This window comes from Carcharhinus amblyrhynchos, chromosome 7 (genome assembly GCF_965287045.1).
Source record: "Carcharhinus amblyrhynchos chromosome 7, sCarAmb.v2.hapA, whole genome shotgun sequence".
Taxonomy (NCBI): domain Eukaryota; kingdom Metazoa; phylum Chordata; class Chondrichthyes; order Carcharhiniformes; family Carcharhinidae; genus Carcharhinus; species Carcharhinus amblyrhynchos.
The window spans coordinates 3,745,020-3,761,348 of NC_137330.1; the positions used below are offsets into that span (position 1 = coordinate 3,745,020).

Sequence of the window (16,329 nt, forward strand, 5' to 3'; positions counted from 1 at the left end):
TGGAATTTGCATGTTCTCCCCATGTCTGCGTGGGCTGCCTTTGGGTGCTCCAGTTTCCTTCCACAGTCCAAAGATGTGTGAGTAAGGTGGATTGGCCACGCCAAATTGCCTTTCAGTGTCAGGGGTACTAGGTAGGGTAAATGTCTGGGGATAGGGCCTGGCAGAGATTGTAGTCAGTACAGACTCAATGGGCCAAATGACCTCCTTTTGCACTGAAGGATTCTATGATTCTACCAGTGGGGCCCACATCTTCTGAATGAATACATAACATTGGATTTTTCATTATGTCTTTCCTGGCTTCCCTTTGTTTGATTGACACATTCCGACTTGTGCACCATGTTTTGCCAAGAACTCTGCCTGACAAAACAGGGTCCTCATGCAGTTCTGCAATTCAGTGATCACACGACCATCTTAAGAGGAAAGAGAAAGCTGTCCAGCCAAAAATAGTTTCTGCTGATGGGAAAGGAACTTCCCGACATATCTGGGTCAACTGGAGATGGTTATTGTGTAATCTTCAACGGAAACTCTAATAACAAGTATTTAGATATTGCCATTCCTGCAATAATAAAAAATGTGCTACCAAAGGGCTTCATGGGACATTGAATAAGCTTGATATAGAGTCTTATCCTTCATACCCTGCAGAAGGAGACTATTCAGCCCAACTCTCCAACAGTTCATCCCATCCAGCACCTATCCCCGTAACTTTATCCTGCTAAATCCACTTGTACATCCTTGGTCATTAAGGGGCATTCAGCAGGGCCAATCTACTGAACCTACACATTTTCTGACACTAAGGGGCAATTTACCACGGCTAATCCACCTAACCTGCACATTTTTGGACACTAAGGGGTAAGTTAGCATGGCCAATTCATCTAACCAGCACATCTTTGGGCACAAAGGGGACATATTTAGCATGGTTAATCAATCTAACCCGCACATCTTTGGACACTAAGGGGCAATTTACCATGACCAATCCACCTAACACATACAATTTTGGACACTAAGGCAATATACCTTAGGTTAATCTACAAAACCCGCACACCTTTGGACACTAAGAGACAAGTCAGCCTGGCTAATCCACCTAACTTTCACATCACTGGACAAAAAATGGGAAATTTCCCATGGCCAATCCACCTTACCTACGCATTTTTGGACACTAAGGGGCAATTTAGCATGGACAATCCACCTAGCTGGCACATCTCTGGACTGTGGGAGGAAACCCACGCAGACATGAGGAAGATGTGCAAACTCCACACAAACAGTCACCCAAGACCAGAATTGAACTCGAGTCCTTGGTGATCTGTGGCAGCAGTGTACTAACCACTGTGCCATCATGCTGCCATATGTCAAGAAAGACTACTTTTTATTCCATCATGGAGCGTGAAAAGCATTTATATCATGTATCTTTCATTGTCAAAGAAAAAAGTGGTTGTCACACATCTTGGACTGCTACAGTGCAAATAGTCTGGACATATTCACACTATTGATAGGGAGGGATTCCAGAATTTTGACCCAGCAACAGCGGGAACAGTTATACAATCAAGGAATCCCATAGCATAGAATCATAGAGTCCCTACAGTGCAGAAGGAGGCCATTCGGCCCACCAAACCCGCACCAACAACAATCAGGCCTTATCCCTATATTCCGTTAAGTCCCCATATTTACCCTGCTCCTCGTCCTAGCACTGAGCGGTAATTTAGCATGGCCAGTCAACCTAACTCTATCTTTGGAGTGTGGGAGGAAACCGGAGCACCTGGAGGAAATCCATACAGACACAGGGAGAACTCCACACAGAGAGTCACTGAAGGCTGGAATTGAACCTGTGTCCCTGGCGCTGTGAAACAAATGATGGCCATTGACTACCTAGCTGCTCTTTAAAAGATTATGAACTGTTTTAAATTTAACATACCTTGCGCTGTCATCAGAAACACCATTTCCACTGAAAAATACAAACAGAAATATCATATTTGAGATTGCGTTGATTGCTGTGATTTTCCATTCAGAAAAAAACCCCAGAAAATTTTAGTTAACCGGGAAAAGTTAGAAATTTATCATTGTCTGTTCTTAGTTCATGTGCTAAAACAGAACTTTGTAATGTGATGATTTTGTGATTCAAAATTAAAATACTTATGATACAATCCCTTGAAATAGACCAACAGCTGTCAGTTAGTGAAGTGTGTGTGTTTATTTAGTAGTGTCACAAGTAGGTTTATATGAACACTGCAGTGAAGTTCCTGTGAAAATCCCCTAGTTACCACACTCTGACACCTGTTTTGGTACACTGTAGGGAGAATTTAGCATTTCCAATGCACCTAACCAGCACATCTTTTGGGATATGGGAGGAAACCAGAGCACCCACAGGAAACCCACTGAGACATGAGGAGAATGTGCAGACTCACCGCAGACAGTGACTCAAGCCAGGAACTGAACCCACTCCCTGGCACTGTGAGGCAGCAGTGCTAACCACAGTGCCACCGTGCCACCTTAGTCTTTGTGTGACAGAGACAGAGAGAGACAGAGTAATTATGTGCACAAATGTGTGTGTGTGTGCCAGTGGGGTTGCGGGGGCGGGGCGGGGGGTGGGGGAGGCGGTGATGGACGGGGATGTGTGAGTGAGTGAGAATTAGTGTGTAATTGTGTTTGAGTATGAGTGCTTTTCTGTATGAGAGAGTGTGTGTGAATGCGTGTTCACGAATGTGTATTGTATGTGTGTGTGTTAATGTATGAGTGTGTGAGCATGAGAGAGAGATTGGGGGATTCTTTGTGTGTTTGTGTGTGTATGTGTTTTACCGCACATGTATCCGCAGCAGAGGGCGAGAAATTGTGTACCTCGTGTATGTGCGTCTTTGTATGTGTGTGCGTGTGTGTGTATGAATGTGTATGTGTGCATGTGCGTGTGTATGCGTGTGTACATATGAGTGTGTGAGCAAAAGTATGTAAGGGTGGCACTGTGACACAGTGGTTAGCACTGCTGCCTCACAGCACCCGGGACGGGGGTTCGATTCCCTGCTTGGATCACTGCCTGTGTGGAGTTTGTATGTTCTCCCCGTGACTGTGTTGGTTTCCTCCAGGTGTCCCAGTTTCCTCCCACACCCAAAGGACGTGCGGGTTAGGTTGATTGCCGAATTGACACTAATTTTGGGGGGATTAGCAGGGTGAATATGTGGAGTTAGGGGGAATTATGGAATTGTTATCAGTGAAGGCTTAATGGGCCGAATGGCCTCCTTCTGTACTGTAGGGATTCTATGTGTGTGCATGCGAGTGAGTGAGTATGTTCGAAAGCTTGCTTTCTTCCAAGAGGAGAGTGTTGATGAGGGTGTGAGGTTGTTCCCATCTCTCCGATCAAGGACAAAAAAATGATTAATTTTGAACAACTGGTTTCCTTACTGGAGAATATCCAGTGTTGTTTCACAGGGATTCACGTTAGGGACACGAATATTTTTCATGTAAATCACTGATTTTTACACAGATCATAAGTTAAACATTTGCAGTTTTGGCATCCAATGCAAAAGCATTTGAGTACAGGGGTAAAGAGTTTGTGTTGAAATTGTACAAAGTCTTGGTCAGATTGAATATGGAGTATTATTGGTAATGTTGCTGTCCATTGCAGACGAAGGATATAACCACTCCAGGGGGAGTGCCACTAAGTGAATTCTGTGATGGTGTGATTATTTTATCAGCAGAGATTGAAGAACTGTGCGCATTTTCACGAGAGTTTCAATAACTGAGAGGCGATCTCTGAATCATCCAAGCCTCTTATGTGTCATAACTGGAAAGATGTAAAAAGGATGTTTCCCCTTGCTGGTGGGTCCAACATCAGGGGCTACCATCTCAGAGTAAAGGAGAGACCATTTAATAATGAGGTTATGAGGAATTTCTTCATTCAGAGAGATGTGAATTAGGCGATTGAGTTGGACGATCAGCCATGATGGTGATGAATGGCAGAGCAGGTTAGAAGAGCCGGTTGGCCTCCTCCTATGTTTGATAGCCAAAGTTAACAGTGGAAGAGTCTACATCTTGTGGGAAAGTCAGAGAACACAAGAAGCTCTGAATGGCCTAATCCTGCTTCTATTTTATGTGGTTCGCAAGCAATTACAATTGAAGAGTGAGTCTGGAGTCATATGTAGGCCTGACCAGTTACAGACTGCAGATTTCCTTCCCTAAAGTACAATAGTGAACCAGATACATTTTTTACAACAACGGTTTCATGGTCATCATTAGACTTCTAGTCTCAGATTTACTGAATTCAAATTTTACCATCTGCCATGGTGTGGATTCGAATCCGGGTTCCCCAGAGCATTACTCTGTCTCTGGATTGCTTGTCCACCGACAATACAACTACGCCACTGATTGTATATAACCATACTTCCCACATTTACAAGACATTGATCTGTGAGCTATACATTTACAATACACTGTCTGTAAGAGTTGTTTTGTTATAGAAAGTGTGTATTTGCTTTTGCCAATCAATCTCCTGTGAGTGGCCCCAGACTTGGTAAGTGCTGTACCTGCAAGTTGCCATTTCAATGATATAACCACTGGTGTTCTGCTGAAATTAGAGACTTTCCATTGAAGCTTATTATCTTGCGCCCATTTGGCCTGGTGTGCAAGAACAGCAAACAGCAAAGTGAACAGCAGTTTAGAGAGTGCTGACCGGCTGGCAAGTGAACTCTGAAGGGAAGGGGACAGCATGAAGAACAGACCAGAGAATATGTTAAATGTGAGCAGTTCCTCAAACTCAAAGAGGAAGGTTACCATTTATAAATCAAGGCATTGCCATGAGGAATGAACCAGGGAATGGCAGCCTTCCCAAACCTTTGTTTCAGTGAGAAATACTCAATGCATTGACATAATTATTCTATTTGCACAGAAAAAAAGAAGTGTGTGTGAATCCCTATGGCTTTGAGTGCCACAGTGCAAGGTGGACTGATATTGGTTTAACAGTGAATTTCAGGATTAGTCAGCAAGTGCTACCTCATTGCTGAGTGCCACCTAATGTTGGACACAATGCTTTGAGTTTTGCAAGCCTGGAGTGGTTATGTATGGTCAAGCACTGGAGAAATGATAAAGCTCAGAGTTTGTTGACCAAAGCTTTCACAAATTGACCTCCGAATGGTAGATACATTACATCGTGAATTTAGTGAGAGTCAGAATTCTGTGGACAGAGATTGAGTGATTGCGGCTAACCAGAATGACAGGCCAGAAATAAATAACCTCCTCGATGAATAAATTATCAGCAATTAGGAGGTGGCATTCAAATGAAATTGATGTAATTAGAAGGATTGAAAGTTCATCGAATAAAAATCTGCATCAATCATAAATGATCACAACGGGATATACAAAATAAATGCATTTAAAAAGCTATGATGGACTATTTTACATCACTCATGCTGCTACTATCCTTCTGCTTTGTGACAATTTTATAATTTAACCTCTTTTCTAAGGCTGACCTATCCCGGATATCATCTTTCATTCGCTCACCTTACAATATAAATATCTCCCACTTTCTATGCATTATAACTTTGACAAAGAGTTATCTGGACTCGAAATGTCAGCTCTTTTCCCTCCTAACAGATGCTGCCAGACCTGCTGAGATTTTCCAGCATCTTCTCTTTTGGTTTCAGATTCCAGCATCCACAGTATTTTGTTTTTATCTTTAGCGTTCCCCACTTTTATCCACCTGACTATGACTCTAAGCTGATAAAAAAAAGTATCAAGATGAAAGGTGAGGTTACAATTTCGATTTGCAGAAAGTTTTGTAAAGGCCAGAAGGTTGTACATTGGTGAATCAAAATATGAGATAATTTCCCCAGAGCTTGCGCTGATCTCCAATCGAACTCTGCAGCAGAGCAATGACAGAGATGTCCCAGAGGAAGCAAGGGGAGAAACTAAATTACAAGAAGCCGGAAGCTCAGGGGGGACTGAACAAGAGGTGATCCAGTCCTCATCCAGTCTACGGGTGGTCTGCCTAGGATTACAGAGGCCATTGTGTAAACAGCGAATACAGTCTACTAAATTGATAGAAATGGGAATGAATTGTACAATATTCATAGCTTGTCCAGCTTAATTTCAGGGCAACAGTATATAAAGAGCCAAAACCAAAGACAGAGACACATTTATTGACCATCATTTTTCCAACCAGGAGCTGCACTCATATCTCTGGCATAAATTTGGGTGACTGTTCCACCTATTTCCTGGAAGAGTGGAGGAGAGGAGGAGGGGGGAAGGAGGGAGGTGAAGCGGCGGGGGGGAGATAGTCTTAGAGTAAGGACTAAGGCAGCCGATAATTTAGGTCTGAGATGAGGAGCTATTTCTTAACCCAAAGGGTTGTGAGCCTTTGGAATTCTCTTACCCAGCGGATTGTGAATGTTGCATCCTCGAATATATTTGTGGCTGTGAGAATTGGATTTGAGGTCTCTGGAGGAATTAAGGGACACTGGGAGAAGGCGGGAAAAGTGAGTTGAAGCCCAAGAAATGATAGTATTGAATGGCGGAGAGGGCAAATGGGCAAAATGGTCAACTGTTATTTCTTATGTTCGTAATCTCTTCGGATCGAAGGTAAAAATACTGTTGGATGTGTGGCTAATAAGAACATAAGAAATAGGAGCAGGAGTAGGCCATCTAGCCCTTCGAGCCTGCCCTGCCGCCCAATAAGATCATGGCTGATCTGTTGTGGCTCAGTTTCACATTCCCGCCCTCTCCCCATAACCCTTAATCCCCTCGCTTATCAAAAACCCATCAACCCGCGTCTTAAATATATTTAGTGAGGCAGCCTCCACCACTTCAACGGGCAGAGAATTCCAGAGATTCACCACCCTTTGGGTGAAGAAGTTCCTCCTCAACTCTGTTCTAAACCGCCCCCCCTTTATCTTGAGGCTGTGCCCCCTAGTCCTACTGTCCTTTCTGAGCGGGAAGAGTCTCTCCACCTCTATCCTATCCATCCCATTCATCATCTTATACGTCTCAATGAGATCTCCCCTCATTCTTCTAAACTCTAACGAGTACAAGCCTAGTTTATTCAGCCTCTCCTCATAGCTCAACCCCCTCAACTCCGGTATCAGCCTAGTAAACCTCCTCTGCACTCTCTCCAAGGCCAAAATATCCTTGCGTAAGTACGGCAACCAAAACTGCACACAGTGCTCCAGCTGTGGCCTCACCAGTGTCCTATACAGCCGCAGCAAGACCTCCCTACTTTTATATTCAATCCCCCTCGCTATGAAGGCCAGCACCCCCTTTGCCTTCCTGACCACCTGCTGCACCTGCAGGCTGGGTTTTTGCGACTCATGCACAAGGACCCCGAGGTCCCTCTGCACCGTCGCCTGCTGCAGTTTTTCGCCATGTAAGTAATAGTCCTTCCTACCATTATTCCTACCAAAGTGGACAACCTCACACTTGCCAACATTAAATTCCATTTGCCATTCCCTGGCCCATTCGCCCAGCCTATCTAGATCCTTCTGCAGACTCTCCACACCCTCCGCACAATTTGCCGTTCCACCAATCTTGGTGTCATCAGCAAATTTCGACACCATACACTCGGTTCCCTCCTCCAGATCATCTATATAAATGGTATTAATTGTTCACATCGTTAATCTGATAAAAGGCAATCAAAAAACAAAAGAATCAAGGGATAATGTGAGGTCTTCAAACAGGAAGCAGTGATATAGAAACATAGCAAATACAAGCTGGAAGAGGCCATTCAGCCCTTTGAATCTGCTCCACCACTCACTTTAGTCATTGATGATAATCCAATTCAATATCCTGACCCCCATCCTCCCAATATTCCCTGATCCCTTTAGCCCCAAGAGCGATATCTAATTTCTTCTTGAAATCAGACAGTGTTTTGGCCTCAGTTACATTCTGCGGTAGTGAATTCCCCAAATTCACCACCCTCTGGGTGAAGAAGTTTCTTCTCGTCTCAGTTCAAAAAGGTTTACCTCTTATCACCAAACTATGACCCCTAACTCTGGACTCCCCCACCATCGGGATCATTCTATTTGAATGTACCCTGTCTAACCCTGTTAAAATTTTATCAGTCTGTTTGAAATCCCCTCTCTCTCTTCTAAACTCCAATGAATACAATCTTAACCGACCTAGTGTCTCTTCATATGAAACATTTGCTTTCCCAGATATCAGCTTGGTAAATCTGCACTGTACTTCCGCGATAACAAGGACACCCTTCCTCAGATAAGGACACCAAAATTGCATGTATTCCTCCAATTGTGGCCTCACCAATGCCCGAAACAATTGCAGTAAAACATCCCTATTCCTATATTCAAATCCTCTCAGTATGAAGACCAACATACCATTTGCCTTATTCACTGTCTGCTGTACCTGCACGCTTACTTTCAGTGACTGATGCACCAGGACACCAAGGCTCTGCTGAGTTTCCACCCCTCAAAATTTACACAGTTCAAAGAATAATTTGTCTTTCTATTTTTGCCACTGAAGCGGAGAACCTCACAGCAGTTACTGTGAAGGAGGAAGAGACTAAACCCAAGTCAGTTAATCCCCGGAAAACGGAATAAATAGATTCTGTAACTTGACAGAGCACAGAAGTGCAGTTTATCCAGCAGTTTAAGCATTCAGTCATGACCAAAAAGAACTCAGGAATGAAGTATTATCAGCAAGCACGAGAAATACAATAAAGGGGAACTTGAGATGTTGTTATAAAAGCATAACTAATCAAATGAACCACAAACTGACACATCCCTTGTGACTAACGTGCTAAGTTTCTATTTTGTATTTCCCTGCACCAAGCATTTTGTTTTTGATGTCAAAAGAACTTGAAAGAAATTATAAGAAGTGAATGTAATTAAAGAGGAAATTAAAGATTTCACAAAAGAGAACAGAAGATTTCTTTTTCTGTCGAGGGAATTGTTGAGCATTGCAATATTTCCATTCTCCTGACGTGGCACACTAAAGTAAGCTTTTCAAATGTCTAAAAACTGTAATGAATCCAAAAATCAGTGGCTGATCAGACTCATGTTAGTGGAGACAGATTCAGAGACATTAATCAGAGAGGAAGTTAATTCGCACTTTGTTCAAATTTCAATTCATCATGAATTTGATTTTGAGACAAATTGAGTTTTAATGATTCGCTTTAGTCCTCTGCTGAAGCAAAGGAAGGAGTTCATGGGGACAATGTGCTTTGAATTAGAGAAACACAGTGTTACTTCAGGCACAGAATGCATCCATTCGGCATTTCCTTAATTCCAATAAATTCCTTCCAAACTCATTCTTTGTCTCTGTTTGTACAGCCCTCGTGGATACTGCGTTCCAAGTCAGTACCATTCACAGTGTGAAAAAAGCATGTTTTCCTTGCAAATCTGATGCAGAACCTTAAATCATTGTCTCTTGCTCCTTATCTCAGAATTTAATTACATATTTGTCCTTCTTCCAGATTCATAGAGTCCCTAAAGTGCAGAAGGAGGCCACTCAGTCCATTGAGCCAGCACCGACAATAAACCCATCCAGACCGTATCCCCGCAGTCAAAATATTTCCCCACTAATCCCCTTGACACTAAGGGGCAATTAGCATTGCCAATCCACTTAACCTGCATAACTTTGGACTTTGGGAGAAAACAGATTCACCCAAGGGTAATCCACTCAACAGCTAGGAGAATGTGCAAAATCCTCACAGGCAGTGACCCAAGGCTGAACCTGAGTCCCTGGCATTGTGAGGCAACAGTGCTGACCACTGTGTGACTGTGCTATTTCAAACAAACTTCCCTTTTTTTAAGAACTGTTCTTCTATGAAATCTGCATTCTACCTTATTTTCTTCTAGCAGAGAAATTACAATTTGTCTAAAACCACATCCCTCCAACCATTCTGCGCCATCTCCACCAACCTCACATCCATCCAAATATGTGGTGCCGGGAAATGGATAATGTTCAGTGGATTGAAGTTGAGAAAAAAATGTTTAAAAAATCTACAGCGTGGACATTTCAGCAAAAATGACAGCCCCTTGACGATAAAGGAGTGGTGGTTTCTGAGGTGTAACACTTGTTACTGAAATATAGTGGCCAGGCTAGATGGAAGTATAAAGTTGTGCAGGTCCACGGTCTTACAAAAAAAACTATTCCCTGACTCAACAACAACCTCGCCCCACCAACCCATTCCTGCACCTTCAGGAACAATGGAACATTATGCTTTGTGGCTCAGTGACCAAAAGTAGCAATAACAGCAATATCAACTGTGAGAGCAATGATGGCAATGGGAATCAAGCATGCTGGGAATTGTGGCCAAGTTTTAATGCTGGTTAGAATGCTGCTGCACATTGTGACCTGTCCTGTGAGCTGTGACCTGATGTTTCTTCTATGCTGACCAAATAAGGGTAGTTGTTTGGGTTACGTTAGACTTCCCAATGCTGAAGTTTCTCACTATATCCTTACATGGTTACACAATGTGATCTACGTGCGGTTCAGCAGAAACATTTGGGAGTTATTCACAACTAACTCCATTGGCTGTAAGCGAACATTGTGATTGTGTTCTGGTGATATCAGTGACTAAGTGCACTCTGTGTGCACTAAGAGAACACTCTGGGAGGCTGGAGAGTTTGGGGTAGAAAAAAATACGGTTTGAGACTTTGTCTCCAGTGACATCTCAAGACCCATTATCGCAAATGTGCCCTGAAGACATCTTCAGAGAAGAAAAAATAAACAGGAGGGAAGATCTACACAGAGAGCAACCTGGCCACGTGGCTGAAACCGGGTAGCATTGGGCTTCCATTAAATGTTTAATGTTAATGTGAGTGTCAGAGGGATACAGTTAAATGAGTTGAAATGTTGCCACTGTTATGAGTCTGTATGAGTATTGGTGCCGAAAGTTAAGTAAAGTGAAATGTTTGGTTTAACTGAATTTGAGTTGACTCCTGCCCTTGGCTTTGTTATACGAAGGTGACTACCTGGAAAGAGGTTTATGTTTACAGCCAGACTTAGACAAATGTGGATAACTTAGACAAATGTGGATGCAAAGGTAAACAGGCAGGTAGAAAGACAGTGGGACATTTGGAAAGGTAGGTAAGTAGGGTGATAGTTTTTTGTAAGACCATTTCCCTGCACAACTTCACCCTTTCAATCAGTCTGGCCATTGTAGGTGCCGCACGATGGCACAGTGGTTAGCATTGCTGCCTCACAGTGCCAGGGAACTGGGTTCAATTCTTGACTTGGGTAACTGTCTTTGTGTAGTTTGCACACTGTCTCTATGTCTGCATGAGGTTTTCACCAGGTGCTCTGGTTTCCTCCCACAGTCTGAAAGACATGCTGCTTCGGGGCGTTGGCTGTGCCAAATTCTCCCTCAGTGTATCCAAGGAGTGTGGCGACTGGGGGATTTTCACAGTAACTTCATTGCAGTGTCAATGAAAGCCTACTTGTGACACTAATAAATAAATTTTGGGTGGCACAGCAGTTAGCAGCTGATTGTATGGAGTTTGCACATTTTCTGTCTGTGTGGGTTTCCTCCGGGTGCTCCAGTTTCCTCCTACACTGCAGGTTACATTGATTGGCTATGCACAACTGCCCCGTGGTATCAGGTGGATCAGCAGGGTAAATACATAAGGTTATGGGGATAGGGCTTGGATGGGATTGTCGTCAGTGCAGGCTCAATGGGCCAAATGGCCTTCCTCTGCACTGTATGAGCCTACCGTAAGTGGAAAGGCAGGTAGTTCAATGGAAAGGTGGTTGGAGAGGTGGATAGTTAGGAAGGTAAGTAAAAAATTCAGGTAGGTGAAAATATAGGGAGGTAGAAATGGATGAAGGTCAAAGGGGCATTGGAAATTTGAATAGGATTTGGGAAATTCCACAAATATGTTGACATGGCAAAATGGATGAAAGATTTTCAGATCCTTGCTTTGTCAATATGAGTAAAAACAACCGTACTCAGTGATTCTTTTATGAAACATGCGTATCACCATTAACCTCAGTTCTGGATACCACAATGGAGACAATATGTTCATCTGGACTAGTGCATGATGATCATTTTTGAGACTTGCCCGACTGGTTTTTCAGAATAAGATTTGATTAAGTTGCGGCATGGGGGCACAGTTGTTGGCACTGCTGCCTCACAGGGTTCAATTCTGGCCTTGGGTGACAGTCTGTATGGAGATTGCACATTTTCCCCGTACCTGTGTGGGTTTCCTCCAGGTGCTCCGGTTTCCTCCCACACTCCAAAGATGTGCGAGTTAGGGGGGAATTGGTCATGGTTAAAAAAGTGACCAAGGTGTGTCGATTAGATGTATTAGTCATGGTAAAATGTTTGGGTTGTGGGGACTGGGCAGATGAGAGAGTCTGGGTAAAACACTGTGTCAGAGAGTCAGTGTAGAACCAATGGACCAAATGGCCTCATTCTGCACTGCAGGGATTCTAAGATTCAATGACTGACAGGTCATATTGTCATATGTTTAAGTGGAACTAGGCACATGCAGAAAATTCAAGCTTAGATATTCTTTAGATGTTGTTTTAAGGTTTTAGAGTACAGCAGCTCTCTTTTCCCCTCTGTGAAATCTGGAGACTGGGTTACTTCCCTGGAGTTTTTCTGTTTGAGGAGCTATCCCTCACCAGAAAGTAAATCTTTGTCCAGAACTGTTAAAAGCCTGGAAATCACGCACCACATGAGCATACTTGTTTTTGTGCTAACTACTTCTGAAGAATGGTGTATGACTATGGGGATACGGCTTTAAATTGGAGCAACAGAGATAGCTAGCTCTTAAGATTATGCTTTACCTGTACCATGTGTAAGTATCTTAATTGGTAAATGTTAGGTTCATTCTTTTTGTTATATTCTAACTTTGTTGTTAAATAAAGTTTGTTTGGTTAAAATCATCCTCGTGGGTCAATTGAGTCATACATCAAGCGAAACATCTTATTTTCACTGTAATGGCAAAATCAAATGGGGTTTAGGCCAACTTTGTAAAATAGCTTGGAGTTTCTGGTCTGGTTCCTAACACCATGTATCACAGAATGCTCAGGCAGTGTTTGTTAATTGTGCCCATGGCCATTCAGGATTTTGATGGATGAAATGGGATCATTTCATTCCCTGAAGGTTGAATCATGGGTAGCTAGGGTAGCATGGTGGCATAGTGATTAGTACTGCTGCCTCACAGTGCCGGGGACCCGGGTTCAATTCCTGGCTTGGGTCACTGTCTGTGTGGAGGTTGCACATTCTCCCCATGTCTGTGTGGGTTTCCTCCGGGTGCTCCAGTTTCCTCCCACATTCGAAAGGTGTGAGGGTTGGCCATGCTAAATTGCCCCTTAGTGTCAGGAGGACTAGCTAGGTAAATGCAGAGGGTTATGGTGATAGGACCTGGGTGGGCTGTGGTCAATGCAGACACGATGGGCTGAATGCCCTCCTTCTGAGCTGTAGGATTCTATGATTCATTGAGTCATAGAGGTTTATAGCATGGAAACAGGCCCTTCAAACTAACATGTCCATGCTGCCCTTTTTTTAAACCCTTAAGCTAGTCCCAATTGCCCACATTTGGCCCATATCTCTCGAGACCCATCTTACCCATGTAATTGTCTAAATGCTTTTTAAAAGGCAAAATTGTACCCACCTCTACTACAACACCTGGCAGCTTGTTTCTGACACTCACTATCCTTTGTGTGAAAAAATTGTCCCTCTGGAAACTTCTGTATCTCTCCCCTCTCACCTTAAACTGATGCCTACTAATTTTAGGTTCCCCTACATTTGGGAAAAGATATTGACTATCTAGCTGATCTGCACCCCTCATTATTTTGTAGACCGCGATAAGATCACCCCGCAACCTCCTATGCCCCAGAGAGAAAAGTCCCAGTCTATCCAGCCTCTCGTTATAACTCAAACCATCAACTTCTGGTAGCATCTAGTAAATCTTTTCTGCACTCTTTCTAGTTTAAGAATAATATCCTTCCTATAATAGGGTGACCAGAACTGTACACAGTATTCCAAGTGTGGCTTTACCAATGTCTTGTACAACTTCAACAAGACATCCCAACTCCTGTATCCAATATTCTGACCAACGAAACCAAGCATGCCGAATGCCTTCTTCACCACTCTGTCCACCTTTGACTCCACTTTCAAGGAGATATGAACCTGTACCCCTCAATCTCTTTGTTCTGTAACTCTCCCCAGTGCCCTACCATTAACTGAGTAAGTCCTGCCCCTGGTTCAATCTACCAAAATGCATCACCTCACATTTATCTAAATTAAACTCCATCTGCCATATGTCAGTCCACTGGCCCAATTGATCAAGATCCCGTTGCAATCCGAGATAACCTTTCTCACTGTCGTCTATGCCACCAATCTTGGTGTCATCTGCCAACTTACTCGCCATGTCTCCTATATTCTCATCCAAATCATTAGTATAAATGACAAATAACAGTGTGTCCAGCACTGATCCCTGAGTCACACCACTGGTCATAGGCCTCCAGTTTAAAAAACAAACCTCTACAACCACTCTCTGGCTTCCGTCATCAAGCCAATTTTGTATCCATTTAGCTACCTCACCCTGGGCTCCGTGAGATTTAACCTTATGCAGCAACCTATCATGTGGTACCTTGTGAAAGGCCTTGCTAAAGTCCATGTAGACAACACCAGCTGCACTGCCCTCATCTACTTTCTTGGTTACCCCTTCAAAAAACTCAATCAAATTTGTGAGACATAATTTTCCACTCACAAAGCCATGCTGACTGTCCCGAATCAGTCCTTGCATCTCTTAATGCCTGTCGATCCTGTCTCTCAAGATACCTTCCAACAATTTACCCACCATAGACGTGAGGCTCACTGGCCTGTAGTTCCCAGGCTTTTCCTTACAGCCCTTTTTAAACATAGGCACCACAGTTACCACTCTCCAATCTGCAGGCACCTCACCGGTGACTATCAATGACTCAAATATCTCTGCTAGGAGACTGGCAATTTCCTCCCAAACCTCCCACTATGTCTTGGGATACGTTTCATCAGGTCCCGGGGATTTATCTACCTTGATGTGCTTTAAGACTTCCAGCATCTCCTTCTCTGCAACATGTACACTCCTCAATACATCACTATTTATTTCCCCAAGTTCCCTCACATCCATGCTTTTCTCAAACAGTAAATGCTGATGAGAAATATTCATTTAGGATCCCGCCCATCTCTTGTGGATCCACAAATCAATGATGTTGTTGATCCTTAAGACACCCTACTCTCCCCCTAGTTACTCTTTTGTCTTTTACATATTTGTAGAAACTCTTTGCATTCTCCTTTGCTTTATCTGCCAAAACAATCTTGTGTCCCCCTCTTGCCCTCCTGATTTCTCTCTTAACTCTACTCCTACACCTCCTATACTCTTCAAGGGATCCACTTCATCCCAGCTGCCTGTGCATGTCATGTACCTCCTTCATCTTCTTGACCAGGGCCTCAATATCCCGAGTCATCCATGGTTCCTACTTCCACCAGCCTTGCCCTTCACTCTTCGAGGAATGTGCTTACCCTGAACCCTGGTCAACACTTTTGAAAGCCTCCCACTTACCAGGCATCCCTTTGCCTGCCAACAGATTGCCCCAATTAATTTTTGAAAATTCCAATCTAATACCATCAAAATTGACCTTACCCCAATTCAGGATTTTAGCTTTTGGGTCAGACCTATCATTCTCCATAGCTATCTTAAAACTGATAGAATTATGGTCACTGGTCCCAAAGTGATCGATCCCTCACTAACACTTCTGTCACCTGCCCTTCCTTCTTTCCCAAGTTTTGCCCCCTCTCTAGTTGGGCCATCCACATACTGAATGAAAAATTCCTCCTGAATACACTCAACAAATTTCTCTCCGTCCAAGCTTCTCATACCATGGCTGTCCCAGTCTATGTTGGGAAAGTTAAAATCCCCGACTATTACCAGCCTATTTTTCTTGGAGCGATCTGTAATCTCCTTACATATTTGCTCCTCAATTTCCTGCCTGTAGTACAACCCTTTCAAAGTGATTCCCCCCTTTGTGATCCTCAGTTCTAACCATGTAGACTCAGTGGCTGAACCCTCAGAGGTATCCGCTCTCCATTCAGAAGACTCAGATCTGAGATCATTGGAAAAATAACCAGTCAGAATAAGAAAATGATCAAGAAATCATGATTCTGTATACAGCAGCTGAATCAATGATGGAAGCAGGTTTTGTTGTAACATTATTAAAAGGAAGTCACAGATTGGATAAACAATCACAGCTCTGGTGAACTAAAGAGGAAGAAATAACTTTGGGGCAACGTCACTAAACCAGCCACATGGGGATGCAGAATGGCTCCTGCTGGCCATGAATAGAAATCTTCCCAGGGCTGCAGCTGACATTTCAATGCAATGACTGATAATCTAGCAGGATTGATATAAG

General features: G+C 43.3%; 1 protein-coding gene across 1 annotated transcript in view; it reads right to left on the reverse strand.

Annotated features, from left to right (window-relative positions):
- Window positions 1-16,329, reverse strand: part of LOC145345312 (Fc receptor-like protein 3) — a 52,860-nt gene that overhangs the window by 36,432 nt on the left and 99 nt on the right. The window contains exon 2 of the mRNA XM_080193128.1: window positions 1,910-1,939. Coding sequence (XP_080049254.1) covers window positions 1,910-1,939 — 30 coding nt within the window. The remainder of the gene's footprint in view (window positions 1-1,909; window positions 1,940-16,329) is intronic.